A 22,980-nucleotide genomic window follows, 5' to 3' on the forward strand; every position below is an offset into this window, starting at 1 on the left:
TAATTAAGATATGTCAACCTGGCTAGGCTGTGGTACCCAGTTTTTGGTCAAATACCAGTCTAGATGTTGCTGGGAAAGTATATTTTTAAAATATGTTTAACATTTAATCAGTAGACTCTGAGTAAAGTAGACTCTCCATAATGTGAGTGGAACTCATCCAATTATTTGAAGTCCTTAAGAAAAAAAGACTGAGGAATCCCAAAGTAGAGGGAATTCTCTGTCTAGAGGCCTTCATACTTGAGCTGCAAAATCAACTTTTTCTGGCTTACCCTGCAGATTTCAAATCTGCCACTCCCCAGAGCTGAGTGACTGAATTCCTTAAGATAACGCTCGATGATTGATTGATTGATTGATTGATAAAGATATATACACATATATCCTGTTGGTTCTGGGTTTTTTTGAAGAATTCAAATACTCTAATACAGGGGACATTTGCTGAAGGGTTATCCTCGAGAGGCATAAGGGAATCTAGGAGGTGATAGCCCTGGTTAGGAGTATGAAGAAGCTAACCCAAGGTAATAAGAAAAGAGAGATGAAAGGGCACATATGCAGGGAGTTGTGGCAGTGCAGAATGCAGAGGTTCTCTTTGGATTGTTTCTATTCTCTTGGTGAAGTAGGAAGCACAGTTACCATGAAAGAGTCAGAAAGGGGAAGGCAGTGTTAGGAGTTTGGAAAGTGAAGAAATGATAGTCCCTAAGAAAATGAGAGAGACAGTGGAGTTGGGTGATGGCCTTCAGACCTGCTACACATTAGAATCAGTAGGGAAGCTTTGAAAAATCCCAATGTCCAGTTCATATCCCAGTCTAATTAAATAAAATTGGCAGGTGGGAACAAGGCATCAGTATCTCTATAGCTCCACCACTGGTTCTTTTGTGCACACAGGTTTTAGGACCACAGAACTATAAGTTCACCTTAGTTTAATAGTCATGAATCAAAAGTGAGATCAGTAAGCATGGTGTGATTTTTCTCAAGTCACAGGTGGCCTCCGGGGTGCAGGCAGAGAGTAGGTGGAGAGTTGGTTTAACAACAAATGGGATTTTCCTAGGTGAATTCAGTGAAGAAAGTGAGGCAAAGGAGTTGAGAGTAAAGGATGTAAGGGATAGATTTTTTATCATAGATCAAATAATCTAAGCTGCATAAGAGAAGTGAGAAGATGAAGGCAATGCAAGAGAAAAAGTGGTAAGTTATAAGTCCTGGTGAGTGAATCATTATTGGAGTTTGAGTCCTAAAGGAATGAGCTAAAAAGATAAAAGGCAGTGATTGGAAAACGAGATGTTTTCAATTGAGATTTTGAAGTGTCCTGTAATTGGTAATGACAGGATCTATGATAAGACGATGGATAACAGGTAGCGTGGATGAACCATTGGGAGCAAAGAAGATCAAGAATTGAAAGGCCTGAGAAATAAAAGTTTCTAAAGATGGATAGTAAAATTTCCAATAATTGTGACAAAAGCAGTACTGGAGAGACTAACAATGAACCTGGAGCTAGAAACATCAGAGAATGAAGTGGAATGACCTAGAGGATCTGTAGATGTTATACAGAAGCAAAACAACAAGAAGTTAAAATGATGAATTCAGTGTAAATATGTGATATTCCTTTAACTAGAATAATGAAATAATATTAAGGCATTAAAGCCATGGCTGATAATATAATTATCAATAAAGGCACTAAGAGTTACAAAAACTTAATTTCTAACATGTTACATAGGGCTTGACACTTTATTATACATTTTCAAGTTCATATTCAAATAAATATAGAATAAGTGGATAAATCACAAAAATAGACAAAATCCTCTACCCACTCTGCGCCTTTTTCAAGGACTTCACAGCTCCTCCCATCAAGAGCCAGTCTTTTTACTCCTTGACTCTCAGAAGACATTGTAACTTGCTTTGGCTGAGACAATGTCACAGAAGTGGCAATGTTTTAGTTCCAAGCCATGGCTCAAGAGGCCTTGCAGATTCCTAGTTTCCCTCTTAGATGTCTGCCACAGTCAAGTGAACAAATCCAGGCTAGCCCGCTCAGTCACATGGCCCAATGATTCCCAGCTAAAAGACGGGTACCAAATATCAGACACATGAATGACACCATCTGTAGTGGGCTTAGTGCTACCCCCCACCAAAAATATATCCATGTTCTAATCTTACACAGTAAGATTATTGATGAAGTCTTTTTTTTTAAAAGATTTTATTTATATATTCATGAGAGACACACAGAGAGAGGCAGAAACATAGGCATAAAAAGAAGCAGGCTCCCTACAGGGCGCCCGATGTGGGACTTGATCCCAAGACCCTAGGATCACGACCTGAGCCAAAGGCAGACACTCAACCACTGAGCTACCCAGGTGCCCTGATTAAATTAAGTCTTGAAAGGCATTCATCCGATTATCTGGATGGGATCTCAATGGAATCAAGTGTAACCTCTCATAATAGAGAGGCAGAAGGAGTTTTGAGATGGATGCCCAGAGGAAAAGACACAGAAGAGAAAGAGGCAATGTGATGGCACAGGCATAGTCATTCAGCCACAAGCCAAGGGGTACCTGAAGCCATCAGAAGCTAGAGGAGACAAGGAATGGATTCCCCTATAAAGCCTTTCAAGGGAGCATACCCGTACAACACATTGATTTCAGACTTCTGGCCTCCAAAAACATAAAAGAATAAATTATTGTTTTAAGTCACCCAGGTTGTGATTATTTGGCACAGCAACCACAGAGAATTAACATACCATCCTAGACCATTCATGCTCCAGCCAAACCTCCAGCTTACCCCAGATGTACAAGTAAACCCAAACCAAATCCACTGAGCCTGGCCCAGAGTAGGAGAACTGCCCAGAGGACCCACTGACTCATGAGGATTAATAAGTAGTGGCTGTAAATTACTAAATTAGGTGGTGGTTTGTTATACAGCAAAAGTTAGCTAATACAGTAAGTAGCTCTTTGAGCTATGTCTAACTTTTTCTACTCATGTTTATAGAACCACTTCCAAGACCTAGGTTAACTGTATCAATTCCATTATTATTCTAAAAGGACTATGTATCTCTGCTCATGGCTACAGATTTGCAGTTTGTCCTGAAGCAGGAGTATATATATCCCTGCCAGACTAACCCAGGCCTTTGCTATGATTTGGTTTGGTTGAGGACATGTGAGTGGTTGTGACATGTACAACATCTGGGTGAAAACTTTAAGAGCTATTGTACCTTCTGGCCAGTTCTCTTTTCTCCCTTTCTCTTGATAAAAACATGTCCCAAATACAGAATGCCTCTGCACACTGGCTTTTGGAATGATAAGGGCACACAGAACCACACCTAACGTCAAACTTCAGCTACTACAGCCTACATGTAATCTAGGTGATAAATAAATCTTCATGGTTGAAAGCAAATTGGGGACTGTGTGTTATGCAGAATAACCTAATAAAAGCTGACTGATACAGTTACTAAAGAATAATCTTCCAAAGAAAATCACTTTATTAGAGAAGAATTAAGTTAGAGCTCTATTTTATATAAAATAATTTTTTAATAGGCAAAATATAAAATACTTTGTGCTTTCCTTTCTGTGGGTATCTGACCCTTATTGAGAAGTATCCTTTACTTATCTAAACTAGCATGTTTATACACTCAGGTTATTACTTGTTCTATTTTATATAAAATAATTTTTTAATAGGCAAAATATAAAATACTTTGTGCTTTCCTTTCTGTGGGTATCTGACCCTTATTGAGAAGTATCCTTTACTTATCTAAACTAGCATGTTTATACACTCAGGTTATTACTTACTCATTAAACAATCAATAAATACTGCTAATATATGCCAATATAAACATCAATAGCACTGCCAAGTTTATGTGACACCAAAAAACATCTACATAGGCTTTCTGTCATGGAGACCCTTAATATGCCATAACCTAGCCTTCCAACCCCACACATGGAAAGAAGGAAGCTTCTGTGTGATGGGTATTGTGCTTTAACAATAAAGGACAGGAAAAATGCTAATAAACTGAAGAGTTTCTGAGACAGTGAATGAAGAATGGTCCTTTGTGATGGAGATGATCGGAGTGAGAGAGAACACTTACTGGGCTGGGGATGGAGTCAGGATCCAGCTTCTTCTGGAGTTGTGGTGGACCAGCCATCTGTGCAGGACCTCCAGGGAAGCCTCCTGGGTAGGCGAGCTGCCCACCTGCCATCTGCAGACCATAGTTGGCTGCTTGGAAAAAAATTTTAAAAAGAAATGAGTAGAACATGAAGTCCAGATATAAGACTCACTAACAATATTATGCTATTCAATCAAGTAGGCTGCATTTTTTCATCTTATTATATAAGGCAGAGAGTTAAGGTGAGTATCTATGATTCCCTTTTCTCTGTACTTGCCACACTATTTTAAAAGTAGCTTTCCTTAAGAGTTAGTAATAGATGCCTAGTAACATAGAACAAAGCTGATTTCCTAGATAACCCTAGGCCTTTCTGCTGAGCCTGCTTGCCTTACCCTGCTGCGGCGAATATCCAGGGCCCAGGGTCTGTCCTGGAAGAGGCGGGGGCTGGTACTGAGGCCCAGGAAGCCCATCCTGCCTGTGTGTAGATGGAGGCAAGGGCGAGGCACCAGGGCCATTTAGTGCGGTAGGTGGTGGTGGGAGAACCTGAGATCCAGGCTGCATAATGGATGGCTGTGGAGGTCGTGAAGGACCCTGGAATGAAGGTGCTGATGGAGGGCCAGGGGGCCCCTGGACAGGGGGAGCCATGCCTGAACCTGTGCAAGAAAGAAGACCAGACCACTAAACATTGCACTTCTCTTTTTTTTTTTTAATTTTATTTTTATTTTTATTTTTATTTTATTTATGATAGTCACACACAGAGATAGAGAGAGGCAGAGACACAGGCAGAGGGAGAAGCAGGCTCCATGCACCGGAGCCTGATGTGGGACTCGATCCCGGGTCTTCAGGATCGCGTCCTGGGCCAAAGGCAGGCGCCAAACCACTGCACCACCCAGGGATCCCAAACATTGCACTTATCAATTCTAAATTCTACGAAGTACACCCAGGGACACTACTTTTCCTGATATAAAATAAGAAGTCATCCTTACAAATCAATTTTTCTTCTTTTGCCTCAAGATAAATCTTCATTCAGAAAGTTATACAATTGCTATTCGGGGCATTTTATAAAATGGGAGAATTTTTAATGGGTAAAAGCAATATTTATAATTTTTGTAAGGAAATTAATAGGATAGGGGCAGCCCCGGTGGCGCAGCGGTTTAGCGCCACCTCAGCCCAGGGTATGATCCTAGAAACTGGGGATCGAGTCCCACATGGGGCTCCCTGCATGGAGCCTGCTTCTCCCTCTGCCTGTGACTCTGCCTCTCTCTCTCTCTGTGTTTCTCATGAATAAATAAATAAATAAAAATCTTTAAAAATAATAAAGAAATATTTAAAAAAAAGAAAATTAATAGGATAAAGTTTAAGTCAGTTGCATTAACTTTACATGACACATGTCACTAGTTAAGAAATTGTATCTGGTACAAAATCTAGAAAATGATATAGAGGACTATTTTACCATGTAACAAGCATTATTCAGGTAACTTATACATTCAAAAAATTATTTTGTGGCCTGTGCTTAACTTGATCAAATAGTTCTTGGAACTTGATAGAAATAACAAGGGAAAAAAGATGGGCCACTAACATGTTTTTTTTTAAGATTTTAATTATTTATTCATGAGTGACACAGAGAGAGAGAGAGAGAGAGAGAGAGAGAGAGAGGCAGAGACACAGGCAGAGGGAGAAGCAGGCTCCATGCAGGGAGCCTGATGTGGGACTCGATCCCCGGTCTCCAGGATCACACCCTGGGCTTCAGGCGGCGCTAAACTGCTGAGCCACCCAGGCTGCCCACTAACATGCTTTTTCATCATTTTGGAAATAGTTGTAAACCAGATTATTCTATCTCTGATTATATGATATTTAGTTACTTCATTGGAGACCTACCCATCTTGAAATTAGTAAAAGACAGGAAATAGTCAGAGGGTTCTTTTTTTTTTTTTTAACAGATACTTCTAAAAAACTACTTAAAGTAACGGAAACATTCTTTATATAGATAAATGGCTAACTATGCTGTTATTACAATGAAGATTCCTATGGTCCTCAGAATATACAGCATTTCCATTGATATGAATCTCAGTACTGTAACTGTTTTCTCTCCTATTATTCTCTTTTCTGCCTCACAACATCTGAGCTTCCATTCTTTTCATGACCTAAATACAGAATCAAAGAACACTGTGAAACAATGAGTACTATATTTTTTATTTTAGGGCCTCATTATAAACAACACAAAGTTAAAACCAGTCTCACATTTCTTAAAATAAGTTCACTGTTGTAATACTTATTTGGGAGGTCAGAATCTTTTGGTTTTTTACTGTTCTAATATTCAGTGTAAGGTATGCTCAAGGTCTTTCAATTATTTTGAAATAAGTGGCAGCATAATCAGGAAAAGAAATTAATTATTGTCATAAGGAATACAGATGATTTATATAAAAATATCTAAAAAAACTACTTAAAAAAATAAAAATAAAAAACTACTTCAATATGGTATGCCAGAGTTTTGCCTATTTTTTTGAGTTATGTTTACTTTAAAAATGGAGAAAACCTTCTTCATTAAAAATACTCATAAAGGGGTGCCTGGGTGGCTCAGTTGGTTAAGCACCGGTCTTCAGCTCAGGTCTTGATCCCAGGGTGGGATGGAGCCCTGCACCAGGCTCCCTGCTCAGTTGACAGTCTGCTTCTCCCTCTCCTTCTGCCTCTCCATCCTGCTTGTACTCTCACACACTCTCTTTCTCTCTCAAATAAATAAATCTTTAAAAACTACTCATGAAATATGTGGTTAATGAGCACTAATAATGAAACTGTTACCATAGCTGTTGATGTGCATAGCATTGAACTGATTGCCCAGTTGGGTGACAGATGAAGTGGACGCAGGACTTGGATAAGATGATTGTGCAGAAGGTGAGTATGGTGCGTAGGAGGGTGCTGCACTGTTGACAGGTGCTGCACTGTTGACAGGTGGAGGACCTGTAAATCTAAGAGAGAAAAAAGGGTGTTAAACAATATCATAGTTTCAAATGCAAATGATATATGATAAATGTCAATAACCTACTAAATTATGTAAGCCCACCTAGTGGGCCCTAAAGAAATGATGATCCTAAGTATTTAATCTTAATGTGAGCTCAAAATGAATCACGCAGCATCATCTTATATCTAGGCTCACAACCTCAACATGTCAAGATACTTAGCAAAAATATTCTAACGTAAACACAGAACTAGCTTTGGAAATCAAGTTGGGAAGCTGAGTCCACCAGAGCCATATCTATACCAGGGTTAATGATTAATAGAACAGAACTAAAAAAAAAAAAAAGTTTTGTAGTTGTATCTTTATAATCATTCTCCTTAAATCCTACTCAGCATTTAAAGTAAAATGTCACCTGCACTATAATTTCAGTGCCGTACAAAACAGTACTTGAAAGTGAACTCAGTAAAAAGTTTTGAAAGTGTTCATTCTTTTTCATCTGAAAATTTCATCATGCTTTACCTTTAATTTAGCTTGAATTTATTGTATATTTATTTTTCCTTATTTTGAATGAAACAGTAGCCACCATAGAATAGAATATAAAGTGTTCCTATTGTAGTTAATCTGCTGAATAAAGTTAAAGTTTTTCCCTTTAAGTTACATTATGACTTAGTAATGTAAATGTAAATGAAAATGAAAATGAAATTTTCCCCAAAAAAAAAAAAAAAAAAGAAATTTTCCCAGATTTATACTCTGAATTCAATTACTACATAAACTGGAAACTGTCCGTAGTGACCCATGTTCTTGCCTTCCATCTTTCACTGGCACTTGAGAAGCTAGGAGAAGAGCCTGAGCAAGGCCAGTGGCTTGCTTGAAGTCCCACAACTTATGAGTGACAAAATTATGACTAGCCTCTTCCTGGTCTTAAGCAAGTATACTTTCCAAAATATCATACAAATTTTCTCCTGTCATTTTTCTTCATGTATCTTAAATTGAATAATTACTGTAAACAACATTTAAAATTAACTTCCAGGGATCCCTGGGTGGCACAGCGGTTTGGCGCCTGCCTTTGGCCCAGGGCGCGATCCTGGAGACCCGGGATCGAATCCCACATCGGGCTCCCGGTGCATGGAGCTTGCTTCTCCCTCTGCCTGTGTCTCTGCCTCTCTCTCTCTCTCTCTGTGACTATCATAAATAAATTAAAAAAAAAAATAAAATAAAATAAAATTAACTTCCAAAAATAAATAAATAATAAAATTAAATTAACTTTCAAACCATTATGCTGTATTGTATTAAGCATATTTCTGAATGATGATATCCCACATTTTGAGTTAAATGAATGAACAAATGCTTTTACTATGCAAAAGTACACAAGCTATCCTATAGCAGATACTTGGTTATAAGGGTTATAAAGTTAGTATGAATAAATTTTAACCCAAACAATATTGCTTATTAGCAAAATGATTTCCCCTCCTGTCAAAAACTGAAACAAGACCAACACAGTCACACGAAACAATTTTTTTTTTAAGATTTATTTATTTATTTATTTATTCAGAGAGAGCGAAAGAGAGGCAGAGACACAGGCAGAGAGAGAAGCAGGCTCCATGCAGGGAGCCCGACGTGGGACTCAATCCCGGGTCTCTAAGATCACACCCCGGGCTGCAGGCGGCGCTAAACCGCTGCGCCACCAGAGCTGCCCATGAAACATCTTTTAATTTAAATAATTTTTGGAACAAAATTGAATACAGAGAGAAAATATAAAAATTAACTTTTCACAGAAGTTTTCTTTATATCTCTAATTTATTAATGATACTAGGAATAAGAAAGGCAAAGCAAAATATAACTCTAGTCTTAACTGACATATTTAAAATATTGTTGGTCACTTAGAAATGATTTCAAGAATTGTGTTAATGATATGTTTTGTAAATTCACTGTTTCATAAAAACATCATTTCTTTTTTTTTTCAAGAAATGATACTTCTGCCTTATTTTAAAATGTCACAATAAATAAAGGTAAAAATTGCATACAGGTAGAATGTATATACATGCTCTATAAGAATATATTAGTGGATGCAGCATAACATATTGTTATAGGGTTTGGATCTAATAAGTAGGAACTGGGAACCAGCAGTTACATTGGGGGAGGAGGGATTATTCAATTGTTTAAGAGAAAAATTCTCTAAAACATGTTCACAGATATTTCACAAGTGTTAATATTTTTTAAATATAAAATTGTAGGAGTAATTTATTACATAGATAGTACATATAGGATGAAGTGTTTCAAATGGAAGTTATGACATAAGCAGCCTCCAGTATTTTTTTAACTTAAGAAAAGGTTAATATTTAAAATACATTAAGAGAATATACAACCATTAGGTCGTTACTTTTAAATCCATAAATGCCTACTTATCCTTCATTGCTTAATATAAGTCCTGGGAATTATGCTTTAGAACTTCACAATTACATTTTTTTCCTAGCCAACTTAAATATTGTAAATCTTAAATTTGAATTTTAAAAGCAATTTTATTAACAAGAATAAAGTAGTAATAAAGGGCTAACAAAAACTTTCATATAGATAAGGGAAAAGAGATTAACAGAACATTTTAAACATGCAAAGTGATTTAATATTTTTCAATTTCATTACTTCACTAAATTAGTTAATCCAAGGTCCAGAGCATGTAGGTATCAGAGTTTAGGTCTCTCAACGTGGAGATCCTGGTGTGTAATTATGGGCAAGCCACTTAATCTCTGTAGCTCTCAGCTTTCAAATGAAAAAAATGAGCAGATAGAATGGAATGATCCTTTTCTAAGCAACAAATATAATGTGGTTAAAATTAAGAATCATATAATTTGAATATTTCTCATGTTGATTCTTTCACTTAACATGTTTCTGGGTGCAGAAAACATTCAATTCTATATATATATTTTTTTAAGATTTTATTTATTCATTCATGAGAGACACACAGAGAAAAAAGAGACACAGGCAGAGGGAGAAGCAGGCTCCACGCAGGAAGCCCAACGTGAGACTTGGTCTTGGGTCTCCAGGATCATGCCCCAGGCTGAAGGTGGCACTAAACCGCTCAGTCACCCGGGCTGCCCAATTCTATATTTTAATTTACTGTTTTCTTGAATGTCAGAAAAGGGCAGATCCACCATAAAAAAACAACAAAGAGGGATCCCTGGGTGGCGCAGCGGTTTGGCGCCTGCCTTTGACCCAGGGCGCGATCCTGGAGACCCGGGATCGAATCCCACGTCGGGCTCCCGGTGCGTGGAGCCTGCTTCTCCCTCTGCCTGTGTCTCTGCCTCTCTCTCTCTCTCTCTGTGTGACTATCATAAATAAATAAAAATTTAAAAAAACAAACAAAAAAAAAAGATTTACTATCAGAGGATTAATAAAACATTAAAGTTTATTCTTAGTTTAGTCCAAAACCTCTGGAGAGTTGACTCAGTTGTCTGTGGCGTGCTCAACCTCACATATTTCTTATTTTTAAGTTTGTAACAAATTGCTCAAGTAACGAGCCGTATGCTGAAGTTTATTAGGATGTGGAGAGATGGTACCAAATTTGTCAAGATTGGACTGAAGTAAAATCTAGGTTTCAAATACTCAGTCCATAGAACATAGAAAATAAAACCTATGCCAAATATCACTGCTTTCCACCAAGAAAGAAGAACAACAACAAATTAAGAGAAAACAACTATTTCTCTTATTTTTCTTGCTCCCTCCTTTTCATTGCAACCAAATTCTTAGTCAGCAGATTTCACCCCATCAGCTTCAATTTGGGAAGATGAGTCTCCTCTTCCCATCCTCTTCCACCACAATTCATCATTTCTTGATCAAAACAGATAACTTACATAACTTATAGAGTTTATTTCTTAGATTAATCCTGCCCAGCAATAACACTGTGTACATAACTTTAGTACTATTTACAAGTTTAAGACATTTATTCTGCCTCGGCCAAGATCAAAAAGACAAATGAATAGGTATGATTTTTTTTTAATTTTTATTTATTTATGATAGTCACAAAGAGAGAGAGAGAGAGAGGCAGAGACACAGGCAGAGGGAGAAACAGGCTCCATGCACCGGGAGCCTGACGTGGGATTCGATCCCGGGTCTCCAGGATCGCGCCCTGGGCCAAAGGCAGGTGCCAAACTGCTGCGCCACCCAGGGATCCCCAATAGGTATGATTTTTAAATTTTATGAAACATTGCCTGTGAAGAAGCAATACTTAAAAATAAAAATGACAAATGTTTAAATTTTCATCAACATAATGACTCCAAGTTATATCTTGTTTTCATTCAACAGTTTAGATATTATAAAAATTAAGAGGTTTTTTGAAGGATTCTCTAAGTTTAAACAGAATGGATGAAATGCTATGAAGTGCTATAATCATCAAAGAAATGTCACAAGCCATCTATGCTCTCTGACAATCCCCGTCATCAGACTGTGTGATTCACCAGTACAATCACTGGGCCCTTTGCCCTTGCATTGAACTATGTACACAGAAATACGTCCATGAGGTCAAAGTAGTGTGGTAACCATGGACGCTGAGCATGAATACTACACTTTTCCCTGACTTTTTCATTTTTAAATCCATTTCCAACCTCTAATTCACAGTTTAAGCTGAAGCAAGTGAATAGTGAAGGAGATGGGGCAAAATCTGTCAGGGTTTCCCTGGGAATCATAATAAAAGCAGCTTTCTTGGTTGAGCTGTCATGAGTAGCTAGAGACTGAACCAGTAGGAAGGACAAGCTACAGACACTAGACCTTCTACAAGTACTGAAAATGATATTGATAACTGCTAACATGTATTGAGTCTTTCATGGGCATTATGCACTATGCAAGATTCTGTGCATACACTAGCCATCAAAATCCTTACAACCACATTATTATTGTTAAAATTGTGATGAGGGAACTAAATAATATAGAAGTCAAGTCACAGCTGCCTGAGCCTAAAGTAGTTGGCTGTACACAGTGGACACTTTTCACTGTGCCAGACTTTGTACTGAGCTCACAACCACACAGCAAAGGTCTGATGGTAAAGTCCATGGTTTACTTATTTCTAAGGAACCTAATTCAAGTGAAACAAATGGAAAGAACCAAAAAGATCAATACAATCTAGGCTAATACCAATAACCAAAAGCTTTCTTAACTTCAAACCAGCTATTTAATTTTTGCATTTCTTCTTTTAAAACAAATTCTAAAATGCTTGGCGGTTCACAACAATAAACTTTTCCAGATCTTCTCCCCTGTCCTCTGGACTGAGTTCTATTTCCTCATTTTACAAGTGAGCAAAATGAAGAGGCCTAGAGGCCCAGGAACTTCACCAGCACCACATAACTAGTTAATTTTTGAGCCAGAAGACACATTTTGGTTCTTAGTCTTTCTACTCTAAAACTTATGCCCCACCACCATGCTAATGAGACTTGTTAGGATAGTAGGGTCAGATCCCAAATCAGGCCCTTTTGACTTTGTGTCCTTGTTCAAACCACATTACTTAGATTCACTCATCCTCTGTTTCCTACATTAATCTTCACTCTGTATTTCACAGCAACTATTATAATGATAAATGTTATCATGACAAACAAGACCTGGGAAGAGTCAATTTCACAAACGTCCTGTAAGAGCATCAATTTGATGATATTTAAAAGTCCAGAGAGTTTTCCCACTAACAGTGACTACTCACAGGCCCCTTGAAAGGATAACTGAGTGGCTTCAGCAGCTGCAGGGTCCAGATTCACACTGAACCCTACATCTTAATAACCTGAAAAAGGAACCCAGGAAATGAAGCGTCCAGGTAATCACTGGAGAAATTCCAAAGTAAACACTACAAACAGCTTTGGCACTGGGATTCTCAACAGCAACAGCTCACTGGACAAACGGTAATGGGACTTGCAGCAGAGAAGGTGTGATGCTGGCTCCCTTCCCAGGGGATAGTCCCCAGTAGGGTACAGAGTCTATACATCTCATACCTTGGCTTCTTCAGACCTGCCTTCCACTTTTCCCTTCTTTAATTTATTATAAACACGAACAGAGGATTTATTTCCTATGTTCTTTTTTCTATCGACCTACCATTCAAAAATCCCTCATTGGCATCTGTGTACCTTCCACATCAAATCCAGTTTTACCATTGGCTACAATCTGACTTAATTTTTAAAATATTTATTAAGCACCAACTGAGCTCAGTTCTGTGAAGGATTCAAGAGGATAGATGATTTAAAATTTATTAGGGCATACAGGTCATAGATATCTGAAGGAATCAGAAATTAATACAGAACTCTAAAACAAGATGAATATAATCCAAAATTAAAATATGTGGTATTGACACAAGTAATTTTTAATATATTTTTAAATACGTACTAGTATTGTTTCTTTTCCCACCTAATTTTTCCAAATGCTTTGTTTCCTAGGACAGTCTAGCAACTCCTTTCAAGGGTGTGGGCAGTATCAAGAGGTCAAACTTTCAATCAATAAATATGCAGGTTTAGAAGGCACTTGTGAGACAATTTTAGTAGAATATACAAATTCAGGTTGGAATCTACTTAGCTCACCTTTGAGGAGGATGCCCTTGGGCATGAGCTCCACTCTGGCCAAATTGATGGGGTCCAGGAGGTGAAGGGCCCTGAGGCAACATCCCCCCAGGGGCAGCAGCCCCCAAAGGCCCTGCTGGCTTCATCATACCTGCAACAGAAGGGCATGAATTTAGAAAAGTATGAATGTGCAAGGGGAGAAGATGCCATGCCATTCAACTAAAAAAAAAAAACTAGGAATAGAAAGAGGGGAAAAAGTGGGTTAAGATAAGTTCTCCTTTAAACTTGCATTAACCATCACAGACCTATCAATGTCAGGCTCTGGTATAGTTATTTGACCATCATAATGACAGGAAAACAGAAAAGGAAACAATCATTTCAATACTAAACAGAAACCAAAACAGAAGAAATAAACTTGCATTTAGTAGAAGCACTTTGATAGAATATACTATCACACAAAAAATGCTAGAATACACAATGAAAAATGTCATTATGGATATCAAAAAAACTCTGGGGAAAAAAACACTATGAGGCATCATAAAAATCCTAACTGTAACTATGAAAAAAAAAAAAAAAAGACCTCTGAAAATACCTTTGAGTTACAGCATGAGGAAAACAAATGGAAATTAGCATCTGTTTTTCCAACAAATGCAAAGCAAGCCTTCAGAGATAATACTTCCAGCACTCCAAACAGTTGGGTGATAAACAACTGAGGGACTCCTTAAGTCATCATACTCACTCATAAAATGTGAGATCACATGATTGGTAGATGCTCCTGTTTTCATTTCATAAGTAACTGTTTTCATTTACAAGAATTTCCTTCTCAAAAAGATCTTTAAAGGCTTTAAAGGTCTCTCTTTAGAACTATTTGTAGACATTTTTCTCTTCTAGAGAAATTGTGGTACAGGAGAAAAATCACTGAACATGGGTCAGAGGAGTTCAAGGCCCCACCTGGCCATTTACTAGCAGACAGATGTATGGTATTGGGCCAGAAGTTTATCTTTAAGTACCTCAGTTCCCTCCCCCTCACTGCAAAAGGAAAGCCTTGGACTAGATTACACCTTCTAGCCTTTTAAAAGAAAAGAAAAAAAAAAAAAACATGTCTTCTATTTGCTCTCTCCACTTCCAATCTGCTTGTTTTGTGCCAGCTCACTCAACTCACTTTTGACCCTTACCCTCCTCTCTGGCACCATCATCAATGACCTCCTACATGCTTTCTTTGCACTCCTCCACTTGACCTCAAGATGATGTCATACCCAACATTTCCTTTTTTCTTTTATCTTCCTCTAGAGAGTTTATTCTCTCAGGTAACAAGAGAATTGACTGGATGGCCTTGCAGTTGCCAAAAGAAAAAAGTTTCTTAAATTATCATCATAATACTTTTGAGAGCATGCTTTCAGATACTTGGGTAATATAAAATGTAATATAACCAGGGAAATGGCTATACTCATGAATAATATTATTGAAACTTTCACAAATGTTTCTTTTCTTAAAACAGGATTCCTCAAAGTTAAGAAAAATTTTATATTACCTTTAAAGCCACAGTCTTTTTTTTTTCTTTTTTTTTTTTAATGATAGTCACACAGAGAGAGAGAGAGTGGCAGAGACATAGGCAGAGGGAGAAGCAGGCTCCATGCACTGGGAGCCCGACATGGGATTCGATCCCGGGTCTCCAGGATCGCACCCTGGGCCAAAGGCAGGCGCCCAACCGCTGCGCCACCCAGGGATCCCTAAAGCCACAGTCTTAATTTAGCAATTTTTCATATAAGAAAAACAACAAATATTTTTCTTATAACAATACATTTTTATATGAAGTTCTGAACTCCAAAGCCAGCAAAGTTAGAAAAACATGAGACTTGGAGTCACACAGATTTGGGTTTAAATTCCTTCCCCACCATTTAACTGTTGTGATAGTTATCTGACAAGACACTTCCATCTTTTGAAACCTCAACTTTTAAAACTGTGTCATAGAAGTAATGTCCCCTATCTCTGAGATCTGTTCTGAGAATTGAATAAGGCAATAAGTATGGGAGCATCCAATCAACAAATCTTGGTTTTTCTCTCCTCTGACCATATCCCCTGTCCTCCTGTTTTCAAGGATTTATATTCTAACATAACATATACACCATAATTATATGCATACTTGTATTTTCATTTTTGAAACATTATTGTGGACAAAAGCAGAAAATCCACAATATTAGTGCTAAAATACACATACTACAATGAAACCAAAGACATTCTAATTTCTTTAGATAAGTAAGTAAATACCAATTTCATCAACAACCCACCCTCATATATATGTCCAGAGAATAAAAACAGTTTCCAGAATTACTCATGTCTGGGTATTCCCATGTATATCCATGGGATGCACATATTCATAAATTTCTACATTTCCAAAACAAAATCGAAAAAAAAAGTTTACATTTACTGAAGCAGAACTGTTATATACCAATTTCACTAAAACATTGTTTCCTTTTTATTTTGAAAATCAACTCTATGGCAATATTTGAAACTCATTCTTGTTCAAGATACATTCATTGTGCCTTTGAGACACTGAAAGCTCTTTTGGAACTCACAATCATGTAAACAAACAATGAGAGTGCCTTGTGATTAGTGTATAATATGCAGAGGGACAAGGTAACTCTTCCTAGGGGAATCAAAAAATTCAAAGTGGAAGGACTACTTGAGCTGAATCTTACAAGACAAGTAAGAGTTTTCTTTGTAGAGAGACAGGACAGAGGATTTCAGGCAGAAGGGAAAACTTGTGCAAAGATATAAGAGAGCATGATTTAATCAAGGACTGGTAGAAGGTGCAGTGTAGAGAGACTGCGAGGGAAAGTGGCTGGAAAAGAGGCTATCCTGGTTGGTTGGGTTGGGCTGCAAAGTCCTGTATGCCATTTGGACTCTATCCTCGGGACAAAGAGAAATCAGTATCACTGTTATCTGCAAAGTCATAGTTTTCTCCTGGCCACATTACAGGTATTTTCAAAAGTGATCGGAGATAAAAAGAAATCAGGTTCCTTAGAGAAGAGTACGAGAATTTTAAGAGGAAAGGAAAACCATACCATGAGAAAGATCTAACTATGCTTGTGTCAAAAGAAAAATCTCTAAAATCACCAACTGGTCTCTAATACAGTGGCAGATATTATAGACTAGCTTACTCAATACCAATTCTATTTCCTTTCTGTAGGGTCCTGAGTGAGAAAGATGGAATCTCCATTGCATAAATACTCTTACAAATGGGGTTACCATAGTCTCTAAATTCAGCAAACAATACGCCTCTGGGAGACTCTAGACAGGGTAGAAATAGTGGTTCTGGGGTAAAAAGGCAGTGGTTGAGGGATCCCTGGGTGGCGCAGCGGTTTAGCGCCTGTCTTTGGCCCAGGGCGTGATCCTGGAGACCCGGGATCGAATCCCACGTCGGGCTCCCGGTGCATAGAGCCTGCTTCTCCCTCTTCCTGTGTCTCTGCCTCTCTCTCTCTCTCTCTCTGTGACTATCATAAATAAATAAAAAATTTAAAAAAAAAAAGGCAGTGGTTGCTAATGGAATAATCTTGTGTGGGGTGTGCATTTCTATTGACCATGGAGTCCCAAGCTTGGTCCCAGCTTTCTCCAGTACTCTTTTGGCTTCTTGATACTTTTTAACAACCCTCATTCTGCTACAGTGATTTCTATGACCACCACCACCAACAACAACAAAAAAAAAACCCTGACCTTAACAACATCATGTAAAGCATACCTTGGATCTGGCCCTGGATCTGGCAAACTAAAACCAAAATTAAAATCTATTTGTGAAAAAAAAAGTTTATCTAAAATAAACAAAGATGTCTTTTATTGCTTTATGTCCTCTCATTACTGTGGTTAGAACTTCCAGTACTATGTTGAATAAAAGAGACAAGAGTGGACATCCTTGTCTTGTTCCTGACCTTAAGGGAAAAACTCCATTTCACACCACTGAGTATGATATTAGCTGTGGGTTTTTCATATAAGGCCTTTATTATGTTGAGGTATGTTCCCTCTAGATCTACCTTGCAAAGAGTTTTTATCATAAATGGAGGCTGTACTTCGTCAAATGCTTTTTCTGCATCTATTGAAATGATCATACAGTTTTTATCCTTTCTCCCATTAATATGATGTATCATGATGATTGTTCTGCGAATACTAAACCACCCTTGCATCCCAGGAAAAAATCCACTTGATCATGGGTGTATGATTTTTTTAACGTACTGTTGGATCGGTTCACTAATATTTTGTTAAGGATTTCTGCATTTATATTCATGAGAAATATAGACCTATAGTTTCCTTTTTGTGGTATCTTTGTCTGACTTTGGTATCAGGGTAATGTTGGCCTCATAGAATGAATTAAGAAGTTTTCCTTCTGGGCAGCCCAGGTGGCTCATTGGTTTAGCACTGCCTTCAGCCCAGGGTGTGATCCTGGAAACCCGGGACTGAGTCCCATGTCAGGCTCCCTGCATGGAGCCTGTTTCTCTGCCTGTGTCTGTGCCTCTCTGTGTCTCTCATGAATAAATAAATAAAATCTTAAAAAAAAAAGTCTCCCTTCCTCTTCTATTTTTTTGGAAGAGTTTGAGAAGAATAGGTACTAATTCTAGCAAAAATAAGTCAGAGAAAGACAAATGTCACATGATCTTATTCATATGCAGAATTTAAGAAAGGAAACAAATGAGCAAAGTGAAGGGGAGAGACTGAGAGCCAAACCAACAAACACACTCTTAACTATAGAGAACAAACTAATAGTTACCAGAGGGGAGGTAGGTGGGGGGGATGGGTAAAATAGGTGATGGAGATAATAAATGTACTTATCATGATAATAAAATAATAAATAAAATTAAAATAAAATAAAATAAAATAAAATAAAATAAAACACAAGTTCCCTATTATATGGACATAACAACAATGACTACTATTCCTAAGGCACTGTGCCTGGTAGTGTACCTATATAAGTTTACTATGTATTATGAGGCTCACCACTTCCACAGCCCTACCTTATTTTCCAGGACATCAACAGTTTTTGCCTCTTAGCTTCTACGCCAGTGGTCCTCAATCAGGGGTGATCTTGCCTCTGAGGGGACATCTGGCAATGTCTAAGATTTTTGGTTGCCACAATCGGGGGATGGGGGCAAGGGGCAGGTGCAGATGGGGAAAGGTAGTACTGGTATCCACTGTGTAGAGGCCAAGAATGCTATTGAACATTCTACACTGCACAGCACAGCCTCCCATAATAAAGAATTAACTGGCCCCAAATGTCAACAGTGCTGAGGATGAGAAACCCTGTTCCAGAAAGCACTGTGTCCTGGCCTGATGCCTTCTCCACACTTTCTAATGTGGAGTGTAACTCTTTCTAAAACATACATGAGATGACTCTTCTCACCTTAAAATGCTTCTGTGGCAACCTACTGCCCTTAAAATAAAGCCTTAAGATGACCCCATCTTCCATTCCAGGCATATCTCTCACTGTCAGCCATGTTGAACCTCTTGCATGTGGCTCAAAAGGGCCACCTCCAAACCTTAGCAAGCTGCCTCCTTACCTGGCCAACTTCTACTCATATTCCAAGTCATTTCTTCCAGGAAAACTCCCTTGGTTTTGGAAAAACAAAACCATAAGTCTTGGTTATATGCCCCTGCCATGTGCTACATACCACCCCCTACCTCCTTTATTATGATAAATGTATTATGATAGCACTATTCCCTGTATTGCCACTGTCAATTTACTTAATGCATGTCCCACTAGATAGGTAAGTACTACAAGGGCTGAGATTAGGTTTATTTTATTCATTGTTAATAGTGCCGCAAGTATTTTGCTCACTCAATAAATCTGTTAAATTCATTACTACAAAGCACTAGCATCACACAATAGGCACAAATGGAAGTATGGTCTGTGAGAAACACAAAAAGAGAGTTAGTACTGCCCAGATATATGTTAGAATAAATAGTTCAAGGAATCACAACTATGTCACCTATGTCCGTCACAAAACCAAGAAAAGGATCATCAAAAGGCTAGAAAAGAAGGCACAGAAGATGAGGAGATCTAGGGTCACTCAGTACAAAGAATTAAAGGCTAAGGTAATGTACTAATAGCCTTAAAAAATTAAACAAAAACACCATATTTTACAGAGAGGTATATTTACAGAGTCTGATAGCCTGGTATCCATATGAGAATTAAATAAGGAGAAAGGGGTTTAAATTAAAGTGTGAAGGATTTAATCCAACAGTTTCTTCGTTGTTGTTGTTGTTGTTTTAATATTGGTAAGTACTAAAGTGTTGCTGATGAATGAAGTAGCTTGTCATTCACATATTCATTTAGTGTCTTCTCTGCTCTAGGCACATCTGTTATAATACATTGTAGTAAATGGTATAGAGGCCTACACAGGTGTTAGGAGAACACAAAAGGAAGAAAGATTTATAGATAAGTTCAAGCAGCAGTGGTCAGAAAGGCTTGTAGGCACAACATTTGAGGTGAATCGGAAGGAGGAGTGTGAAGGTAAAATACCCTACAGGGAGGACAAGGTGAAGGCGTGGATTGGCCTTCTGGTAGTGTGGACTACAAATCAGAGTACAAGTACAAACCAACTTCCAAATGACTAATGGGTTAGCATCACTGCTTGTAACAGGTATGGTAACGGGGCAGACAAGCTGAAAAGAAAATGGGTACATTAATGAAGGTCTAAGGAGCTTAAAATACAATGAGAGAGAAAAAATAAATAAATAAATAATAAAAATAAAAAAATAAAATAAAATAAAAATGCAATGAGAGGCCATGGGAAGCCATAAAAGATTTTAAGCAAAAGGAGTAAAAAATTAGACTTACATGCTATAAAAATCCATCCAGCACGTACTGGAGAGAGGAAGAATAGGTAAGAGATTTTAGTAATTCAGGTGAAAGATGAACAGCTTGAACAGGAAGTGTTACAAGAGGATAGAGAGGAGGAAGCAGGTAGGAAAGAGGTTTACAATCATTCAAAAAGAATTTGGGGGATCCCTGGGTGGCGCAGCGGTTTGGCGCCTGCCTTTGGCCCAGGGCGCGATCCTGGAGACCCGGGATCGAATCCCACATCGGGCTCCCGGAGCATGGAGCCTGCTTCTCCCTCTGCCTGTGTCTCTGCCTCTCTCTCTCTCTGTAACTATCATAAATAAATAAAATTTTTTTTTAAAAATTAAAAAATATTAAAAAAAAAACAAAAAGAATTTGGAAGGACAGTTGGATTGAAGAAGGCAAAAGGAAGAGATTGTTTTTATTTTAAGACTTTATTTATTTGAGAGAGAGAGAGAGAGAGAGTGCTGAGAGAGAGAGTGCTAACAGAGAGAGAGTATGAGCAGGGGGAGGGACAGAGGGGAGGCGGAACTTGATCCCAGGACTCTGGGATCATGAGGCAAAGGCAGATGCTTAACCAACTGAGCCACCCATGTGCCCAGGAAGAGATTGTTTTTAATAGTGAAAGTTTCTAATTTGGATAACTGAGTAAATGATGATGACGCTGGGTGAGATATGGAATGCCAGGAAAAAATAGGTTTCATGAAAAAAATTCTGAATTATTTTGGACATGCTGAGTTTAATGTGCCCATATAAACAGGTGGGCAACTGAAAATATGGGTCTGCAGCTTAGGAGAGACATATGGGCTAGAGAAACAGATCTGAGAGACTAGTACTTCATACAGAACGTTACAGTCTAGGGGAAAAAAATCCATAGAAAGAAGAGGGATGGCAACAGAACTCCCAGGGAGCCCTCTGAGAGCCTTCTGTCTTGGTGGGAGAGGGACTATCCACAGCCACAGAGCTAGAGGAGAGCAGTTTTTAAATTTATTTTTATTTTTTAAATTTTATTTATTTATTTATTTATTTATTTACTTATTTGCTTATTTACTTACTTATTTTCAGCCATAGAAACATCTTTATTGAAGAGAATGGGGGTCATGCTGAGTTCAGGGACATGCAATGGAAGGGGCAGTTGTGAGCTGTTGTTGGTGGTCAGGGCCCCAGGTCCACCCTAGACTCCCTGGGCCTTCGGGTTCTCCCTCAGGCTGTTGGTCTGGCCAAGGTCCTGAGAGGTCCTTTGGGGCCAGTGACTCAGATTTGGTGTTTTGGACCTGTGACCAAAACGTAGATTGAAATAGGGTTCCAAAAAAAAAAAAAAAGAAAGAAAGAAAAGAAAAGAAATAGGGTCCCAGGATTTGGGATCCCCTCAAGGCAGGGGTGGGGAGCCTTCATGTATTAGAGATGGAGGCTTTAGGATTTGGGGTTCCTTGGGGGCTGGGGCTCTTTGCATTTGGGTGTCTTGAGATCCACCGACAAGAAGGAGAAACGGCAATGCTTAGAGTCATTCAGAAGGGGTAGGGGGCTCCTTAGAAAAAGATGTCCAGAAAGCCATCAATAAAAGTAACAAAAGATAGCATCGCTGGACCCAAAGGAGTAGACCGTTTTGTACAAACAAGAGGCAGAAACAGTGTCAAATTCAAAAGATGACAGGACAGGGTCTACTGCATCTGGTAATAGGGCCACTAATGACCTTGGTGGGAGAAGGGTAAGAGTGGATGGGGGGGCCCAAGCTATGGGGCAGAGACTACAATAAGCCATAGAAGGACTGAAAGGCAAGGATAGAGAGTCATGGAGAGAAGCAAGTATTTGCTTAAGAAGATGGCTGTGAAGAGAAAAAGGCAGGGCAAGCGATACTTCGCTCTACTTCGGTGTGTATTAGAGTTTGTTATTTTCTTGAGGGACTTGGGTATGATTCCTGGCTATACCACACCTCTGTGACCTTGGATAAGTCACAGTACACCAGCCAGTCAGTTTTCTTAGATGCAGAATAGGGCTAGTAATCTACTTCACAGCAATGTGTAAGGATTAAATGAAATAATGCATGTAAAACTTTCAGGACCAGTTTTTGATACATAAGAAGCACTCATAAGGAACAATTTATAATTTTCATCATATACAAATATAGAGGAGAATGAACCATCAGATAGAAATTAGAAAAAGATGGTTCTTACAGGATCTACATCTATAAATATTACAGGGAAGATTGGTTCTGGACAAGAGGAGGATGCTTCATCTGAAAGTTTTTAAAAATTAAGGACACACTAAATCACAAGGGTGACTTTACACAGGAAACTCAGTCTTAGAGCATCTCCTGCAACAAATTGTGTGTGGTTGCTATAACCAAGCCTCCTCAGGGCTTTCCTCACCCCTCAGTGACTTTGCACTCCATACATGCTATCCAGCAGAGCCCAGATCCTATATATCTGAGTCAGTCCTCATGATCCCCAAGAGAGACTGATTTATATACAGACAATTTCAACCAATGATTTGAGCTGAATTTCTTAGGATTCTCTCAAAATTTCAAAGAACTGTCCTACACAAATATTTTTAGGAATTTGGGCTGTTAGACCTGAAACAAGCTATTATT

At 38.4% G+C, this 22,980-nt stretch overlaps 1 protein-coding gene across 5 annotated transcripts in view; it reads right to left on the reverse strand.

The window, feature by feature from the left end:
• The window catches only part of SEC24D (SEC24 homolog D, COPII coat complex component), a 105,087-nt gene that overhangs the window by 76,589 nt on the left and 5,518 nt on the right, over positions 1-22,980 (reverse strand). For 3 of the 5 annotated variants that reach the window (XM_072810048.1, XM_072810049.1, XM_072810047.1), the window contains 4 exons: positions 13,583-13,712; positions 6,881-7,047; positions 4,474-4,734; positions 4,064-4,194 (listed from right to left, as the gene is read on the reverse strand). In XM_072810048.1, the coding sequence (XP_072666149.1) occupies positions 4,064-4,194; positions 4,474-4,734; positions 6,881-7,047; positions 13,583-13,712 (689 nt within the window). The remainder of the gene's footprint in view (positions 1-4,063; positions 4,195-4,473; positions 4,735-6,880; positions 7,048-13,582; positions 13,713-22,980) is intronic. The other 2 variants (XM_072810050.1, XM_072810051.1) reach the window with 1 other exon arrangement.

This window comes from Canis lupus, chromosome 33 (genome assembly GCF_048164855.1).
Source record: "Canis lupus baileyi chromosome 33, mCanLup2.hap1, whole genome shotgun sequence".
Taxonomy (NCBI): Eukaryota; Metazoa; Chordata; class Mammalia; order Carnivora; family Canidae; genus Canis; species Canis lupus.